This window comes from Musca domestica, unplaced genomic scaffold (assembly GCF_030504385.1).
Source record: "Musca domestica strain aabys unplaced genomic scaffold, Musca_domestica.polishedcontigs.V.1.1 8, whole genome shotgun sequence".
Classification (NCBI taxonomy): domain Eukaryota; kingdom Metazoa; phylum Arthropoda; class Insecta; order Diptera; family Muscidae; genus Musca; species Musca domestica.
In genome coordinates this window covers 22,016,158-22,034,299 of record NW_026712409.1, presented here as the reverse complement: position 1 = coordinate 22,034,299, position 18,142 = coordinate 22,016,158, and the positions used below count along the sequence as shown (strand labels likewise).

The 18,142-nt window shown below is 35.6% G+C and overlaps 1 protein-coding gene across 1 annotated transcript in view; it reads left to right on the top strand.

Annotated features, from left to right (window-relative positions):
* Positions 1-18,142, top strand: part of LOC105262010 (protein scabrous) — a 64,284-nt gene that overhangs the window by 45,386 nt on the left and 756 nt on the right. The window contains exons 3-4 of the mRNA XM_059130917.1: positions 5,205-5,779; positions 11,437-18,142. The exon at positions 11,437-18,142 is cut by the window's right edge and continues 756 nt beyond it. Of these exons, the coding sequence (XP_058986900.1) occupies positions 5,205-5,779; positions 11,437-12,396 (1,535 nt within the window). The 3' untranslated portion in view covers positions 12,397-18,142. The remainder of the gene's footprint in view (positions 1-5,204; positions 5,780-11,436) is intronic.

The window sequence follows — 18,142 nt, the reverse complement described above, 5'->3', positions numbered from 1 at the left end:
CCTAATAGTTTTTGAATCAAGAGATGATTTTTGGTCAGGAGGTCCCTAATAGTTTTTGAGTCAAGAGATCCCTAAAAAAATTCATGATTTTTTGATTAACAAGTCCTTACAAAAAAGAGAAATCCATGTTTTTTAGTCAGAAGATTCTTTAAAAATGTTTCAGGGCCCTCAACAATATTTTCTTTTAATTTCTTAACTTTTTTTTTTGGTCTGGAGATTTGAAAAAATCTTCTTAAAAGAGTACAAAAATCCATTTTGGGTCAATAAAAAAACCAAAAAATATCTTATACGATACACGATTATTGTTCAGGTCATTGAAAACTATTTTTCTAAATATCCACTATTTTGTCATATTTTCTCAAGGAAACCATACATTTTGATTAAGATATCCTTGAAAGCATGTTTAAAACACTCAATTTTATTAATAGGTCCTTGAAAAAATAAATTCTTAAGAATCCTCGAACTTCGGATTAAGATGTCCTTATAAATATTTATTTAAAAACTTAAAGTATAAAAATTCAGAGAATTGCTGTTTTTTGGCAGGAGATACTTCAAATTATTTTTAAAAATGTAGCGTTTCGGTTCAGAGGTCCTTGAAAATTATTCTCAGATTAAAATCCAAGTCTTATTGTTCAGGAAGTTCTTGAAATAAAAAGTCTGAATTAAATCAAGCTTTCAGGTTAATAAATCAATTCAGGTGGTCCTTGAAAAGTATTCTTAAAGACCACGAGTGTTTTGTGCAGAGGTCCTTGAATGGAAATTGTAACAAATTTTAGATTTATTATCAAAAAGTGAATAAAGAACTCCATTTTACCAGGAGTCCTTAACACAAGAAAGATTTCTTAACATAAAGAGTTTAAAAATTCCAAATTTCAAAAATATTCCTAAAAATGTACAATTTTTGGGCAGGAGGTCCTTGATGTTATTTTTAAAAAGTCCAGGATTCTAATCCGGAAAATCTTTATAAAAATATTCGTATGAAATCTACAAAGCTCCATAGCCAGGAAATCCTCATTAAATGTTGTTGAAAATTACTGGATTCTTGTCCAGGAGACCATGGGAAATAGTTTTTAGAAATTCCTCGAATCTTGTTTAATAGGCTCTGGAGTATATTTGAAAAAAAAATTAACGATTGAAAATTTTGATAACTTTTTCTTTTGATCATTTTTTCATTCACCTTCAATAAAGGAGCTAACAAAAGTTTTCCATTTAATTAACTCTACCTAAATTATTTCACCTTAATTTTTCCAAAATTACAGGCATTTTTGAGGAAGGTATCAGAAAAAGATATAAGAACTTCCCGATCGGTCAGTAATTATTTTGTAAAACAAGTTGTTTTCGTCTGTTAAGACTTCCCAAATTTGTTTTGAAGGCTATTTCTGATTATTTCGATGCCTGTTGCTCTTTGGAAGTCCCCATCTCCTCAATTTTGTGAACAATTTGTTTTTGTCTGTTAAGTCTTCTCAAAACGGTTTCGAAGGGTATTTCCATCATTTCCATCTCCTCACTATCGTTCACTGTGCAACATTTGTTTTTAGTCTTGGCTGGGAGGAAAAACACGACAAAACTTATATTGGTCGTTGCCATTTCCTTCGGTAGCTTTGTTATTGACGGTGATGGCTGTTGCCTATTTTGTTATTGTTGTTGTTTTTTGTTGTTAGCTGGTCCGGTGGCAGATAATGGTAGGTGCCATTGTTGTGCTGTGTCATTGTTGACAATGATGTTGTTTTTCTCTCTCTCTCTCTTTTTGTATATTATTGTTGTTATTTTCAAACAGACTTACTGTTGTTCTCTTTGTTGTATGTGTCAGAGAGTGTCTGTCTGTCTGTGTGGGTGTGAGTGTGTTTTTCGAAATTAATGACATTCTTTTGTATTGTCATTCGCTGACATATTCAGATCATTAATATTGTTTTTGTTGTCGGTGTGTACACACATTTCTACAAATATATGTATTTTTTTCTGTTGTTATTGTTGTCATTGGTATTTGTTTCTGTTATTTTCCACAATTTGCTGTCAGTGTTTTGTCTGGTGCCACCTTGCCATCCCACCACCCTCCACAATCCATCTTTTTTGTTTTTTTGCCACGCATTGCATTTTATATAACCCGTTGGGTTTATTGTCATTTTTGTTGTTTGCATAATGTATTTGCATTCGGTGTATAACTGTGTGTGAGGCAGCGCGTGTGTGTGTTTGTGTTAGTATATTATAAAAGAAAACTCTGTACATTTATTTACAATTGTTGAAAAACGTGTGTGTGTGTGTTTGTGTGCGCGAGAGACAGAGTTCTGTCTGTTTGTTTGCCTGTTCATTCCACTGTTTATCAAGGGAATTAAATCAGTTCTCAGTGATTATACCCAGCGGATTTTTTAGCACATACATCTTCCATCTGAGACCAATGACAATGTAGGTGCGACCCATCCAAAGCCTGTATACAATTTCTACTTACATTTACACAGCGATGGCCTAGGCCGTCAGACGAGTCCGAAATCTACCGACAATGTAAGCGAATGTTGGATGGGTCCGAAATCGACCGACAACGTAAGCGAATGTTGGATGGGTCCGAAATCTATCAACATTGTAAGCGAAGGTTGGATGGGTCCGATTCCATCAACATTTTAGATTGTGGAACTCAAATTTCAGCTGTTTTTTTATTAAAATATTCCTATTATAGAACAGTGTTTTCAACAATAAAATATTCTTATTATAATTAGAAATAATGCATAAAAAAGAAATTTATAAAACTTATTCAAAAGACGTGGGAAGAAACAAAAAATTAATTTTTTCCAGTTTTTTTTTATTGTAGGACATTGTTCGGAAGTGTCTGGCCTTAGGGAATATGAAACAATTTCTAATCTGAAAAAAATTAAATTATTAATGGATTATAACGGAGAGTTTTCAATATTCTTACATATTTTCCAAAATCTTCTACAATTTTGGAATGCATGGAATCTGCTCATTTAGTACAATATCATTGTTTTCCAAACAGTCCGTCCTCAACTGTGCATTTCTTTTTAAATTGTCTGCTTCCCCATTTTTTAATCGTCTTAAATTTCTCCTACTGAATTTCTCCACTTACTATATTCTTATTTTAATTATTTATTTTATTTTATTAACTTTTTTCAATATTCACAACTTGCACGTTCAAAAACACTTCACAGAATAAAATTTTGCTTTAAAAAAGAAAGAAGCATCAAAAATGAATAACGGTACAACACCGGCTGCAACAACACACAAAAAAACTTTGCAAAACAATACAAAGGCATCCGATTCAGATGCAAGTGCGATGGACACATTTTATTATATTTTGTTTTGCTCTTTAATTCTAATATGGATTTTGTTCCACAATGTAATAACAATGCGACTCATCCAAATCGGATGCTAGTTGTATGCTATAAACCACTGTTATTTCATTTTTTCCTATTGACAAAACAGCATACATTTGGATGGGTATTAAATTGTAATGGCCAGCGGACTGCTGGGTATGCCAAAAGCACTGGCATCCTGTTTTTGTTGTGGGTTATATGTATATACATATGTATGTGTGTATGGAGACATAGATGCCCGTTTTTCTACTTACTCCACTCCACTGTGGCTTCGTTTCACTATAGTACATTTTAATGTTCAAATGTTTACCCAGTGGGAGTTCATTGGAATTTAGTTTTATTTTTGAATTCCAGATTCTCTACAAAAATTGTCTTGGCCATAAAATTTGCTATAGTCACAGGGAGATGGAGCGAATGTGGGAGGGAGGAGTAAGGGAGCGACAGATAGAAAGTAAACCGTTTTCACTTCAATAATTTATGTAAATTGATTTACAATTGTATCATTACATTACTTTGCGAAATCTTTGGCAAATTCATTTTCTATCACAACAGCCTGGCAAGTATGCAATACTTTTGAAAATTAATCAAATTGCTCCTAAGGGTATGCTTTAAATTGTGTGCAAGGAAATAAATCGTTTATAATAGAATTCTGGTTTGTCAGTTGGAGGAGATGCAGTAAATTGAATGTGGGTTAAAATTATTTTAAATTTAGTAAAATTTAAAAAAAGAGTAAAGAAAGATTGTCCAGCTCTCTCTTACTCTCGCCCAGTTCGAGTGAATATTTGATATTCTTCTTCTATGCAACAGGAGCCTACATACAAATTTTTTATTCAGTAGAAGACGTGTAGAAATTCTCAAGGAGGCCTTCTACTCTATGGAAGGTCTCAAGGAGGCCTTCTACTCTATGGAAGACCTCAAGGAGGTCTTCTACTCCATGGATGACCTTAAGGAGGCCTTCTACTACTCCATGGATGACCTTAAGGAGGCCTTCTACTACTCTATAGAAGACCTTAAGGAGACCTTCTACTACTCTATAGAAGACCTTAAGGAGGCCTTCTACTCTACAGAAGACTTCAAGGAGGCCTATAGACTATATACTATATAGACTATAGAAGACTTCTATAGGAGAACACGAGGAGGCCTTCTATTCTATAGGAGACCTCGAGGATGCCTTCTACTCTATAGGATAACTCGAGGAGGCCTTCTACTCCATAGAAGACCTCAAGAAGGCCTTCTACTATTTAGAAGACCTCAAGGAAGCCTTCTACTCTATGGAAGACCTCAAGGAGGACTTCTACTCTATAGAAGACCTGGAGAAGGTCTTCTATTCTTTGGAAGACCTCGAGAAAGTCTTCTACTCTATAAAAGACCTCGAGGAGACCTTCTGCTCTATAGAACATCTCGAGGAGGCCTTTTTTCTATAGAAGTCTTTGAGAAGGTCTTCAGTCCTATAGAAGACCCGAGGGGGGGGGGCTTTTTTCTATAGTAGGCCTCGAGTTAGATTTTTACCTATACAAGATCTCGAGGAAGACCTCTATGTACAGTCTAGAACCCTAGGAATTCTACCGATTTAGAAAATACTATCTCTTTTTACTACGCAAATTCTCCTACATAGGGCATTGACTTATTGTTTTCATTTTTCAACAACTTTTGTTATTTCCTGGAAATTCTTTGACACGAAATCTGAAACTTTGTTTTCTCCGAAACAATTGTCGAACTGCCACAGCACACTTCTAGGGATGTGTGAATGTTCAGCAAAGAAAAACAAACTAATTAAACCCTTTCAACAACACAAAAAATAACAATGAAACTCATCGTCATATTTTGTTCTTCTCTTTTTCTTTCCCCTACAGTCCACATCCGAAACAACCACAGCAACAGCAGCCCTTTCAACCGTTGATCTCTTGGCCGACCACAAAAGGCGTCATGTCCGTTTCCAACGTCAACAGCTGCACGAACTCCAATTGGCCCAACGTCATTTACGCCGCCAATTCAACGAATTGAAATATCATCGCATTGGCGAACGTGTTCGCAGCATCGAAATCGAACAGCATCGCGTTGCGGAAGCCAACTTCAATCTATCGCGGCAAATTGCTTCCCTGGATAAGTTACACACATCCATGTTCGAGCTGCTCGAAGACGTCGAACAGCTGCAGACTAAAGTTGATAAAAATCTACCCGAATTACGTCACGAAATTTCCAAATTGGAATTCGGTCATGCACAACTTATGTCCGAGCAGAATATGGTGCGTGAGGAGGGCAAAAATGTGGCCCGTTCATTGCAGGCGCTGGCCTACAGTGTCGGTACGTTGCAAGAGGAACGTGACGGTGTGCGTCGCATGCAATCAAGTGTGGGTGAAATGCGTACCCAATTGGATCGTTTGCAAACAATGGTCGATGATATACAAAGAGCTTTGCAGCATCGTCAGCATCGTGGCGCCCAACATATAAATAAGGTGAGTGGTTGAGTGAAGGGGTGATGGCTACAGATATGATGGTGTGTGGGTGAATGAATGTGTTTGGTATTGGGGGGAAAAAGCAAATATCGGCCAGTAACTAGAATAGAAACGCTAACACTTAAATTAGAAAAAAAAAATGCGGCCAGCCAGTGCTGCAGTGAAGTGTAACAAATACCATGACTGAGCAACACCATTTCCATGGTGAAAATGGATGGGAATATTTAAAATTAAATTGAGTTTAGAAATAATCTTTCACTGAAATTTGAAAGGAATTTCAATACTTAAATATTTCTTATATGTCTATGTCTCTTTGTAAAAAATCCTTTTCTGGACATTTTGAACCGTCTCGGTGACGAATTTTCATCAAACTTCGTTAATGCTATGTTGACCAAATTAAAAAAAAAAAAAGGTGAAACTAAATATGTAATTCCAATCTTTCTGGTAACTCTCCCATAAAAGGGCCAAGAAATTTATAAAATCATGATTTTTTTTAAGTAACAAATTCAAGGACCTCCTGGCAAAAATAGTTGAATTTTTTAAATATGTTTAATTGTTGTTTTCAAAGCCTTCCAAGACAAGAATGGTTCATTTAAAAATATTTTCTTAAGAATTTACTTGTCAAAAATAGTTGGAAAGAATCAAGGATCTCCTTTTAAAATACCCCAAATTTCAAGAGTTTTTCCTAGGACTATTGCAGCAAATATCTTGGGTTTTTCTTATAACACTTTTTAGAATTTTCTGATAGCTTCTTCTTCTTCTTTTTCGAAGCAAATATATAGAATTTTTGTATTCAATTTTTTTAGGGCCTCATTGCCCTTCTTGGTTCTTTTTAGAAAGAAAAACCTAGCCAAAATTGGTGGGCTTAAAAAATATTTTTTTAACAGCCTCTCTACCTCCAGAATATTATTTTTTTTAAGGACTTACTCCAAAATCCGGAAATATTAAAAAAATTTCCAAGCTCTTCTTAAGGAAATATTTAAAAATTGTTTATAAAAAATGCGACTTCTTGCCCAAAAATCGAGAATTAAAAAAAAAAATGTTTTAAATGTCTTTCTTTTAAAGATCTCTCTATTTTCTAACAGTCATACAGCCGGATAATAACCAATTTTTTCAGGGACTTACTCAAAAATCCTAGAATATGCAAGAAATGTCCAAGCAATTCTTTAGCAAATATCTAGAATTATTTTTTTTTTGTATAAATAATATGACTTTTTACCTAACAATCGAGAAGTTAGAACTTCCTGTAAAAATTATGGATTTTTCAAGAATTGTTAAAGGGCATTCTAATCAAAAAAGGATTTTTTTAAATATCCAGGCTACGAACCGAATTTTAAAGTATATTTAAGATAAAAACTCTTTAAACAAAAATACAATATTCAAATGTGAAACTTAACAAAAAAATCAACGGTGAATAATGTGGCTTAAATCATCAAAATACCGAATATCGGGAGGTACCGTAATATGGAGGCTATACGAAGACGTGGACCTGCACAAACAATTTTCTGCCTTTGGCTGTAGTATCCATTACGAACTTTAAAAAACAAATTTGAAACAATTCCGGTGAATTATGTCCCAAAAATCATCAAAACACCGAATATTGGGAGGTCCCGTTGTATGGGGGCTATACGAAGAGGTGGACCTGCACAGACAATTTTCTGTCATAGGCTGTAGTATCCATTACGAATTTCAAATACCAAATTTGAAAGAATTCCGGTGAATAATGTCGCCAAAATCAACAAAGTACCGAATATCGGGAGGTACTGTTATATTGGGCTTATAGCAAGACGTGAACCTGAACAGACAATTTTTTGTCATAGGCTGTAGAATCCATTACGAACTTTAATAACCAAATTTGAAACAATTCCGGTGAATAATGTCCCTAAATTAATCAAAATACCGGAAATCAGGAGGTACAGTTATATGGGGGCTATACGAAGACGTGAACCTGTACAGACAATTTTCTGTCATAGGCTGTAGTATCCACTAGGAATCTCAAGTACCAAATTTGAATCAATTCCGATGAATAATGCCGCTAAAATCATCAAAATACCGAATATCGGGAGGTACCGTAACATGGGGGTATACGAAGACGTGGACCTGCGCAGACAATTTTCTGTCATAGGCTGTAGTATTCATTTAAAACTTCAAATGCCAAATTTGAAACAATTCCGATGAATATTATGTGGGGGCTATACCAAAACCTGGACCTACATGGCCCATTTTCAATACCAAAAGTCCTGCATAATATACATATTATCAAATGTATATTTACATAATTACATTTGAGTAAAATTTTATCAATCTACTTCAATTCGTTCGGAAGCTAGAGTGATTTCCACAGACATCGACATAGAATTTTATGCTGATCTAGAATATATATACTTTGTGGGATCTAAAATGTATATTTCAAGGTGTTACAAAGGGAATGACAAACTTAATATACCCTCCATACGATGGTGGAGGGTATAAAAATAAATAAATAAAAAATCCAGATTAAATTAATTTCAATTAAAGCAAATTTTTTTTTCTAGTCAATTTTGACTCACAAATGCAGGGTCAGATTTTAATCTTTAAAGGGTCAAAGTAATTTTTTTTTTCCAAAAAAAAAAAAAAAAATAAAAAATGCAGACTAAAATAAATGTCAATTAAAACTCCTCCAGTCAAATTTTTAGCCACAGATACAGAGTTATATATTTATTTAATTCTTTTTTTTTTCTCCGATCATTTTCATAAATTCAAAAATTTGCAATTTCTTGACATTTCAATTATTATTTTATTAGAATCCCACGAAAAATGTCTGTACTTCTAAATGGTGTAACGCCCATCAAAAACTGCCATTTCGCCAAAATGAAAACAAAAACAAACCTAAGCCAGAATAGATTTTCAATTAAACGAAAATGAAACATGATGGCCGGATAGATGGATGAATGACTGACTGAACGAGCGAGCGAACAAACGAATGAATGAATGGCCGGATTGCTGGCTGGCTGACTCGATGTAAAGCTCAGCAACAATACGTTACGTTTCCCGAGTTTTGCGTTTTTCATCGCTCTCTCTGTATTTGTTTTTTTGTACAACATCAGGATAATAATTCGTAGCATTGTCCTAATGTTACTTCCCGGTACGTGCAATTTGCTGGTGTAGCTTTTGTTGCGATTTAACCGAAAACTGTTTGGCTGATTTTGGTTTTCTTTTGTCTTCGTCATGTTGTTGTTTTTTTTTACATTTTTTTTTGTTTCCGTTGTTGCTACCAATGATGCTGTTCGCTCCTATTATGTTGTTTGGTTGTCAACAATGGGAAAACTGTTTCAGCTTTGTTTTGGTTTTGAGTCACATTCGTAGCTCCGCAGTAGCAGTGTAACAAAACTGTTAAGATATACCTCAAAAAAAAAAAAAAAAAAAAAAAAAAAACCGAAACACATTCAACATGAAATTCAAATCTGTCACGTTGTGTCAACGTTTGCATAACTCTATTCTCTGGAATAGTAGGGAATCGAAAAAAAAAAAAAAAAACATTTGAGCGAATGGTTTTGGGGGAGTGCCGAGTGTTGTATATGAGATTTTGGTTTCGTAATATAAAACTAGGAATTATTTCTTTTAAAACAAAAAAAAAAAAAACAGTTTCCAAGTCTTTAATTTCAGTTTACACTGCAATTTGAATGGATTTCTGGGACAATAGAGTGGAGGAAGGGAGGGGGATTTTCATTTCACAACAACAGAAAATGATTGAAATTTCAGCAAAAGAGCGTTGAAAAGGGAATGAATTCTTAGATAAGGATATGTGTTGCATATTTGCGATTTGATAAGTTTTTTTTTGAACAATGACATGTGATTTGTTTTTTAAGGATTTATCTTGGCATTAAGCTTTGATTTACCATTTACCTTATGATCCTCTGTGTGACAAATTGTCAATATCTGAGAAGACTCTTCCAGAAAAGAGCTTTTAGTTTCCTAGCAGAAGATCCCTCTGGTCCCTTATGAGGAGAAGGAAATATGGTTTCATGGAAAGGACTTTTCTAAAGGAAATACAATCTGGTTTCATAGGAAAATAACTTCTGGTATATTGGGGAAGGACAATCTTGTCTCCTGCGAGAAGTTATTTCGTGGGTCTATGAAAAAATCTCCCAGTCTTCTCAGAGAAGACATTTTGGCTCTCTAGGACAATACCCTCTGACCTTCTAGATACTCTGGACCTCTTAGACACGATTTTTCTTCTAGCCTTCTAATAGACGATCTCCTTGAATTTTAACAGTGTCTATTCCGAGCTCTATAGGACAATTTTCCGGTCTATTACTGTAAATTCTTCCGGTCTTCTATGAGAAGGCTTTTTGGTATTTTTTGAAAAACTCCTGATCTTCTAATAGATAACCTTCGGATCTTAAGTTTCCCACGCCTTTAAGAAGAAGACATTCGGATCTTTTATGAGGAGTCTTTCTGGTCTTTATTAGAAAACCCTGGGTTCTTCATTGATAAGTCCATCTAATCTTGTAAGGGGATATCTTCCAGTCTGCTATGAAAACGTTCTCAGCTCTTATAGAGTAGACCCTTCAGGCCTTCAATGAGAAAATATGGTAAAAGAATAACTTCTGGTCTTTATGAAGAAGACTGCTCTTATGGGAGAAGACCTTGTGTTTTCTATGATAAAAGACCTGAGAGTCTTCTGGGGAAAGGGTCTTCTATGAGGCGTCCTTCTGATCTACTAGGAGAAGAACTTTTGCTCTTTTATGAAAAGCAATTGGGCTTGTCAATGGAACTACCATCTAATCTTTTAAGAGGATACCTTCCAGTCTTCTAGAAGAAGGCCTACTCGTCTTGTAGGAGAAGGCCCTCTGCTCTTGTAGCGAAGACCCCTAGATGCTTCTGGGAGAAAACCTTGGGGTCTGCAAGGGAAAGATATTTGGAAGCCTTATAATGGACGACCTCCTTGAATTTTAACAGTGTCCATTCCGAGCTCTATAGGACAATTTTCCGGTCTTTTACGGTAATTTTCCGGTCTTTTACTTCTATGAGAAGACTTTCCGGTCTTCTATGAGAAGCTTTTTCACGAGAAGACTTCTGGTCTTCTGAGAGAAGTATTTCGGGTCTACATTGATAGGACCTTCTGGTCTTTTATGAAAGGACCTTTCGGCTTTCAAAGAAAGGACCCTCCCGGGTCCTCTGGGAGAAGAACGACGGAGCTCCTTTGAGAAGACCTTCGTCTCCTCTCTGAGAAGACCTTCGTCTCCTCTCTGGGAAGACCTTCGTCTCCTCTCTGAGAAGACCTTCGTCTCCTCTGTGAGAAGACCTTCGTCTCCTCTCTGAAAAGACCTTCGTCTACTTTCTGAGAAGACCATCTTCCCCTCTCTGAGCAAACCTTATACTCCGCCCTGAGGATACTGTCAGCTTTTTTAGGAAAATAAGGACATTCTGTTTTTTTTTTTTTTTCAAGAAAAGATCGTTTTTGAGGCCTTCAAAATAGTTACAAAATGTGTTTCGTTCAGCACACTTTTGTCATACTCAAATTAAAGGAAATTTTTGGTAAATGCTATTTCTTATTCAAAACCTAAAATATGCCCCTCTACCCCCATTTTGGATTATGTTTTTTGAAATATTTCCTCTTACCATTTTACTAATATTTTCTTGTTTGTTTTTTCTCCACTCCATTTTCATTTCAGAAATCCAATCATCATCAACGTCATCATAATGCGGATAATAAGGATAATGAAAACGACCAATCCGAAGATAATCAACCGCAAAATGCCGAATCATTGGTAGCAAAATTGGAAAATGTTGAACAACAATTTGAATCAATTATTGCCAAACTGCCGAGAGATTGCAGTGAAGTGACACCGTCAGAGACCACAACTAATGACGGACTCTATCTGATTGCCCCCGCCGGTGATCATCATCCGCAAATGGCCCACTGCACCAGCGATGGTTGGACAACGGTGCAGCGACGTTACGATGGCAGTGCCGATTTTAATCGTTCGTGGGAAGACTATGCCGCAGGTTTTGGTTCACCGGCCGGCGAATTCTGGATTGGCAACGAACAATTACACCATTTGACACTGAACAATTGCACCCGACTGCGGGTGCTGATGCAGGACATCTACGACAATGTCTGGCTGGCCGAATACAATCAATTTTACATATCGTCACGGTCCGATGGCTATCGTTTGCATATCGGCGGCTATAGTGGCAATGCCTCCGATGCATTGGACTACCAGCAGGGTATGCAATTCTCGGCCATCGATGTGGATCGTGACATATCACAAACGCACTGTGCTGCCAACTATGAGGGTGGGTGGTGGTTCTCGCATTGTCAGCACGCCAATCTGAATGGTCGCTACAACTTGGGTTTGACGTGGTTTGATGCGCAACGGAATGAATGGATTGCCGTTAAATCCAGTCAAATGATGATTAAACGTCAGTCACATGAGACGTGTAATTATGGTGGTGATGCGACAGACATAGCACCAACAACAGCGACAGCGACAGCATCGTCGACCGCAGTAACGTCGACAACAACGGCGAGGGCGACAATAAACTCTGACAAGTCGATACCCTTGAATAACCTAAGACCTGTTGATGATCAGCAGATGGGAGAAAACACAGTTATCTTGGAGACTGTGTAGAACGTTCCTTCCCCCTTCCCTCCCACTTCCCCCCTCCCTGCATACTCATATCGTCTTAGGTTATTTAAAAATTAAGGGCATTTTTTTACACAGAAAATGATCAATAGCTGGATAGTTGTCGTAAAACTTCTTAGAGTTAGAACCACCAAAGCCATACCTTACTATAGTTCGCGGTACAGTACGGAATGTGTACATATATTGGTAATGCTGAAAGTAAAGCCAACAGGTTGGGATGAGGAGCAATCGGCAGTAGTGCTGCTCTTCCTATACCTGTAATCAAAAAACAGCTCATATACACACACACTCTCAAAACCACTCACCCGCTCATCCACACACACACACACAATCACATCAACATTGTAAATAATTATCATGAAAAACACTAACCATTATTTTGTTTTTTTATTTTGCTACTTATTTTTTATTGTTTAATTATTATTATTATTATTACTATAAACTAAGACAAAGAAAAAAAAACACAAAATAATAAAAATGTATCTATTTTTTACATTAAAACAAAGAGAGAGGTAAAATAAAATAAGAATACAATAACAATAACTATAAGCGTCCATTAAAAGTCAATATCATTAAAAACAAAAAGAACGGCAACAACAAAAGAATTATACAAAACAAAAAAAAAAAAAAGTAAACTAAATTAAAGCTTATCAAATGAGTGTTGAAAAATTTTACTTTTCCATTGAGAAACAATAACAATAACAACAAGCTTATTTGGGTTGCACACACACACACACACGGAGTGATATTTACATATTCTGAAAATGAGAAAATTAGCGCACAATTGCTTTATTGAAATATTTAAAAATTTACAACATGGCTTTTCAAACTGTTAATTACTTTACAATATTAAACGGAAATTATTTATTCCATTGTGTAGGTCTGTTACATTTTTGGAATTGAAACAATTGTTTTCGGTTGAATTTACAGCAGAGATTTGTTAATTCTAAATTTGTTGCTAATTAGCTAAAATTGTTCCATTGAAATGTTTTGCATATCATTAACAATGCCTTATTCAAATGCAAAAATGTTTATTATTTTTTGAAAATGAATAGGAAATTGTCATTTCCTGCCACATTTTAGGGGAAATGTTTAAATATTAGAAACGTTTTCATTTTTTCAGAATATATAATATCACAAAGTGTTCAACAGGGTTTCAGATAAGAAAATGAATTCAACATGAGGCATGGTAAGATACCGAAATAATAGCACGTTTCCACTAGAGCTTTTTGCTGACATGAACCAATTTCATGGAGATTTATTTGGTAAAATGTACGGTAGGCTTTATATGTACTACACGTGTTCAAACTCTAAATGTTATTTTATTCCTGGCAAGTGCCCTCTACATTGTCAGCGAAAAGTCCAACTAAAAATTTTTGATTTTTTCCAACAGTTTGTGTAACGCCCATTTGGTATCCAAAATACACAATTAGTTGAGATTGACAATTTATTTTTATTAAATCTTCATATGTCATTCTAAATTTTCAGACTTTCAAGGTTTCACATTAAATTCATGTTTTTCTTTTTGTCGGAAAGAATAATACGAAAATGTTTACTTTTTACATCAAAAAGTTTTTAAAAATTTTCATTTTGAAGTTTGCCGAGAAGGATATTAGTAAAACCATTGCATAAGGGATCCACATACATTTTTTTGGTCGAAACCCCTTTAAACGTCTCCATACGTAAACCCTACAGACTAACAGTGACCTCAATATCAAAAGTCGGAAATACAGATCTAACTCTTCAACTATTACCCAATTTAGTAACATTTAGTAAGCATATCTAAAATGATCGACATCTCTGCATCCCGAATACCAATAGTGATCCAAATAATTGAACGCAAAATAATCCAAAAAAATTGTGCGCAGTTCCAAAAAAAATCTCTTTAGCTCAATCTCAGATTCCATTAGTGACCTTTATACAAAAATTTTAGGTTTTCGGCTCTTTAATTTCCCCCGTTATCAAATTAAGTACCATTTAGTATAATTATAGTACGCATATCCAAATCCAGCCCCTTCTATCAACCAAAGACATAAACAGTGACTTCAATATCAAATTTAAAAAATGTCAGCTTTATTTCTTCACCCAATACCAAATTTAATATTTTCGTACAATTCTATATCCCAATCCCATATACCAACAGAGATCTCAGTACCGAATTCCAGCTCTATTCCGTCATTTAATACCAAATTTAGTACTATTTACTACTTATCGTACAATAATAGTACAAATATCCAAAAGCACCTCCATATCCGTAATCCCATAATTATCTTAGTACCATTTAGTACGTTAATCCTTTCAAAACCACCCCCATACCTCAATTTAAAATACTAACAAACACCTTAAAGCCAAATTAGAGTACTCCAGCCCTCTCCCTTCACAAAATTCCAAATTTGGTGCCATTTAGTACTTTTCGCAAAATTATTGTACATATTTCCAAAACCACACCATATCTCAATCCCAGATCCCAAAAGAGATCTCTATATCAAATTCCGGGATCCCAGCTCTATTCCGTCATCTAATACCAAATTTAGTACTACAAAGTACTTTTCGTACAATTATAGTACACATTTCCAGAACCACCTCCATATCTCAATTCCATATACCAAGAGAGGTCTCAATATCCAATTCCAGGATTCAAGCTCTATTCTTTCATCCAATACCAAATTTAGTACAACAAAGTAATTTTCGTACAATTATAGTACACATTTCCAAAACAACCTTCATAACTCAATTCCAGATACCAACATAAACCTCAATCCGAAATTTGAGTATAGTAGCCCTCTTCCTTCTCCCAAAATCAAATTTAGTGCTATTTGGTACTTTTAGACCAGTTATAGTACACATTTCCACAACCAACTCCATATGTCAAGGCTATACATGAACAGTGACAATAATAACAAATTTCATACGGCAAGCACTATCTGTTCACCCATTAACGAAACTAGTACTATTTGGTACTTTTCGCACAAATATAGGACGCATTTCCAAACCACTTCAAAAATCTCAAACACCGATTCCATCAGCAATCTAAATATCAAATTTTAGAATTGCATTTCTTTGCCTGTACCCAATGCCAAATTTAGTACCATTTAGTACTTTTCATACAATTAGAGTAGAGTTATCCGAAACCACCTCCTCGTGTCCATTTGATGTAAAGCATTATCTGTTCACCAAATATCAAATTGTACCAAATGATACTATTTAGTACTTTTCGTGCACTTGTAGTATACATTTGCAAAACCACCTCCATATCACAATCCTACCGAGATAAAAAAACTGCAACAAAGTCAAACGCCATAACTTTTACATTTTTTTTTTCAAATTTTATTGAATGAAATCAGCAAATTTCGGAAAGAGAATCAAATTTTAGAAAAAGTTTACCTTTGCACGAATTATGACCTTCAAACGACCGATTCCCGGCGTAGCGCTTGTTTGAGGTGATCGACACTTTGGTATTTTTTAGTTCAACAGAGTGGTATCCGGAGATTTTGGTGGCCATTGTGCGCTGGAAATGAAGCGTGGAACCTCATTTTGTAATCATTCTTGGGTGGCGCGTGCTGAGTGCGATGGTGCTGAGTCCTGTTGGAATGTACAAGGTCTGCGGCCAAAATGTTGGCGTGCCCAAGACCTTAATACCCCTCCATAAAATTTTCGCAATAATATTGGGCATTTATTCTGATGCCACGGTCGATTAATACGAGCCGAGAGCGACTATTGGCATCACCATGGCCGGCGCTTGAGTTCTGTTCTGGTGGCCAACCGAAGCTGCACATTTTCAGCTGACCTCTCTGGCAAGTAAACACGATCATTCTGATCGGAAAAAACCAACTTCGGCAGCTCATCATTTTCGGCCAAGCGAAGCAACTCTTTAGCTCTTTCGAGTCTATTTTCTTTCTGTTGCGGTGTAAGTTTTTGCACTTTTTGCAATTTCAATGGCTTTACCCCGAACTCATTTTTCAATGTTTGCCAAATGGAATATTGCGATATCTTCAGCTCACGAGCCATTTTTTGGCCACTGCGACGCGGGTTTCGGTCAAGTCGTTTCTTTACTTTTCGAACCATTTCTGTTAATCCTGCTCTTTTCTTCCGTCCACTTCCTTGACGTCGGACTACGCTACCAGTATCACGGAAAAAGGCGATGGTACGAGACACAAAAGATTTATTCACATTTAAATGCTGGAGGTCTCTAAAGATAGCCACTTGTGGCTTTCCAGCCATGTGTAAAGAAATCACATTATCACGCTTGAATTCCAACACGTTTTTTCTGGAAAATTCTTACCAAAGTGCTTTTGTACGCTCGTAAACATTATAATGAGCTGTCACTGGAATAGTTTTTTAAAACAGCAGTCGGACAAGTGGTTTAAAAATGACAGCAGTCTGAAATTGGTTGCAGTTTTTTCATTGCACCCTGTAATTTCCAACGCTGATCCACATACCAGATTCCGATTTTTTAGATCTGTCGGTTCATAAAACACTAAATGGTATCCTATTAAAAGTTTAGCAAGGATTTTAGAACTTTTCGTAAACTTTAAGTACAAAATTCTAAAGAAATTTCAAGAATTTCCCTTCCAAAATGATAGGATCCTAACTAGTTTCGTTTTTCGAATACATAATATCATTTGTTTAGTACATTCTAGTACTTTTCGTATCCTTTAAGTATGAATTACCAAAAAATCCAGCTTTGTCACACTCCTACGCACCAAGGTTGACCTACGTGTAAAATTTCAGGATGCTAGCTTCAGGCATTTGGCCTTGGCGTTGATTCTCTTTCAGTCACTAATTTAAATACGTTTTTTAAAAAATAAATATTTTTACATGCTGTTTCCCACATAGGAAAGTATATAAGGATCTTCCTATCTCGCCGAGCTGAGCTGTATGTCCGTCCGTCCGTCTGTCCATGTTAACTTGTAATCACTCTTAAATTTAGAATGGAGGTGGGGCTAGAGCCAGAATAGAAGCCTATTGCTTTTGGAGATGATCGTATATTATTTAGGGGTTGAAATGGACCAAAAACTGAAAAAATTCCTGATCTGGCAGTTGCTCTACAGGTCGCAATTATAGACCAATCGAAACGGAAGTTAGCATGGGGCTAGAACTTAGGGCTGGGCAGAAGCCTTCCAATTTTAATGGTCATCGGGTAATATTTATTGGTGAAATAAAAAATAATATTCGGGATGTTTGCTAGAATGCCTATATCTCAAAAATGACTGGACCGATTTTGAAAAATTTTTAAAAATTAAAAGAATTTAAATAAAAAAATCGCATAAAAAGATGCATATAATGATGTTAATATAGATTTTGTAGTAATTTGCGACATATTTTTATTTTTCATATTCATTTTATCGCATGCTATTCGTTCAAAGATGTCCGCAATATATTTAGGGGTTTAAAAAGAATCAAAAACAGAAAACATTTCCCCATCACACAATTGAAGGCAATCGACACGGCTAAGAGGAGAGTTAAAGACAGAGAAAAATGCTAGCATTTTGTACGACCGTGATATAATTTCAAAAACAAAATCTTCCAAAATGGATTTGGACATAAGGGGGCTTCTTACTTATTGTAGTGTTGTAGGGTATCACATGGTCAGCCCGGCACGACTATAGCCTTTGCTTACATGTTTTAATTTAAAGTTCTTATCTGAAACCCCTTTTGACTGCTGTCCATATTGCAACATTTAAAGAAACAAATGTCAATGTTTTTATATGTTTTTTTTTTTTTTTGTTTT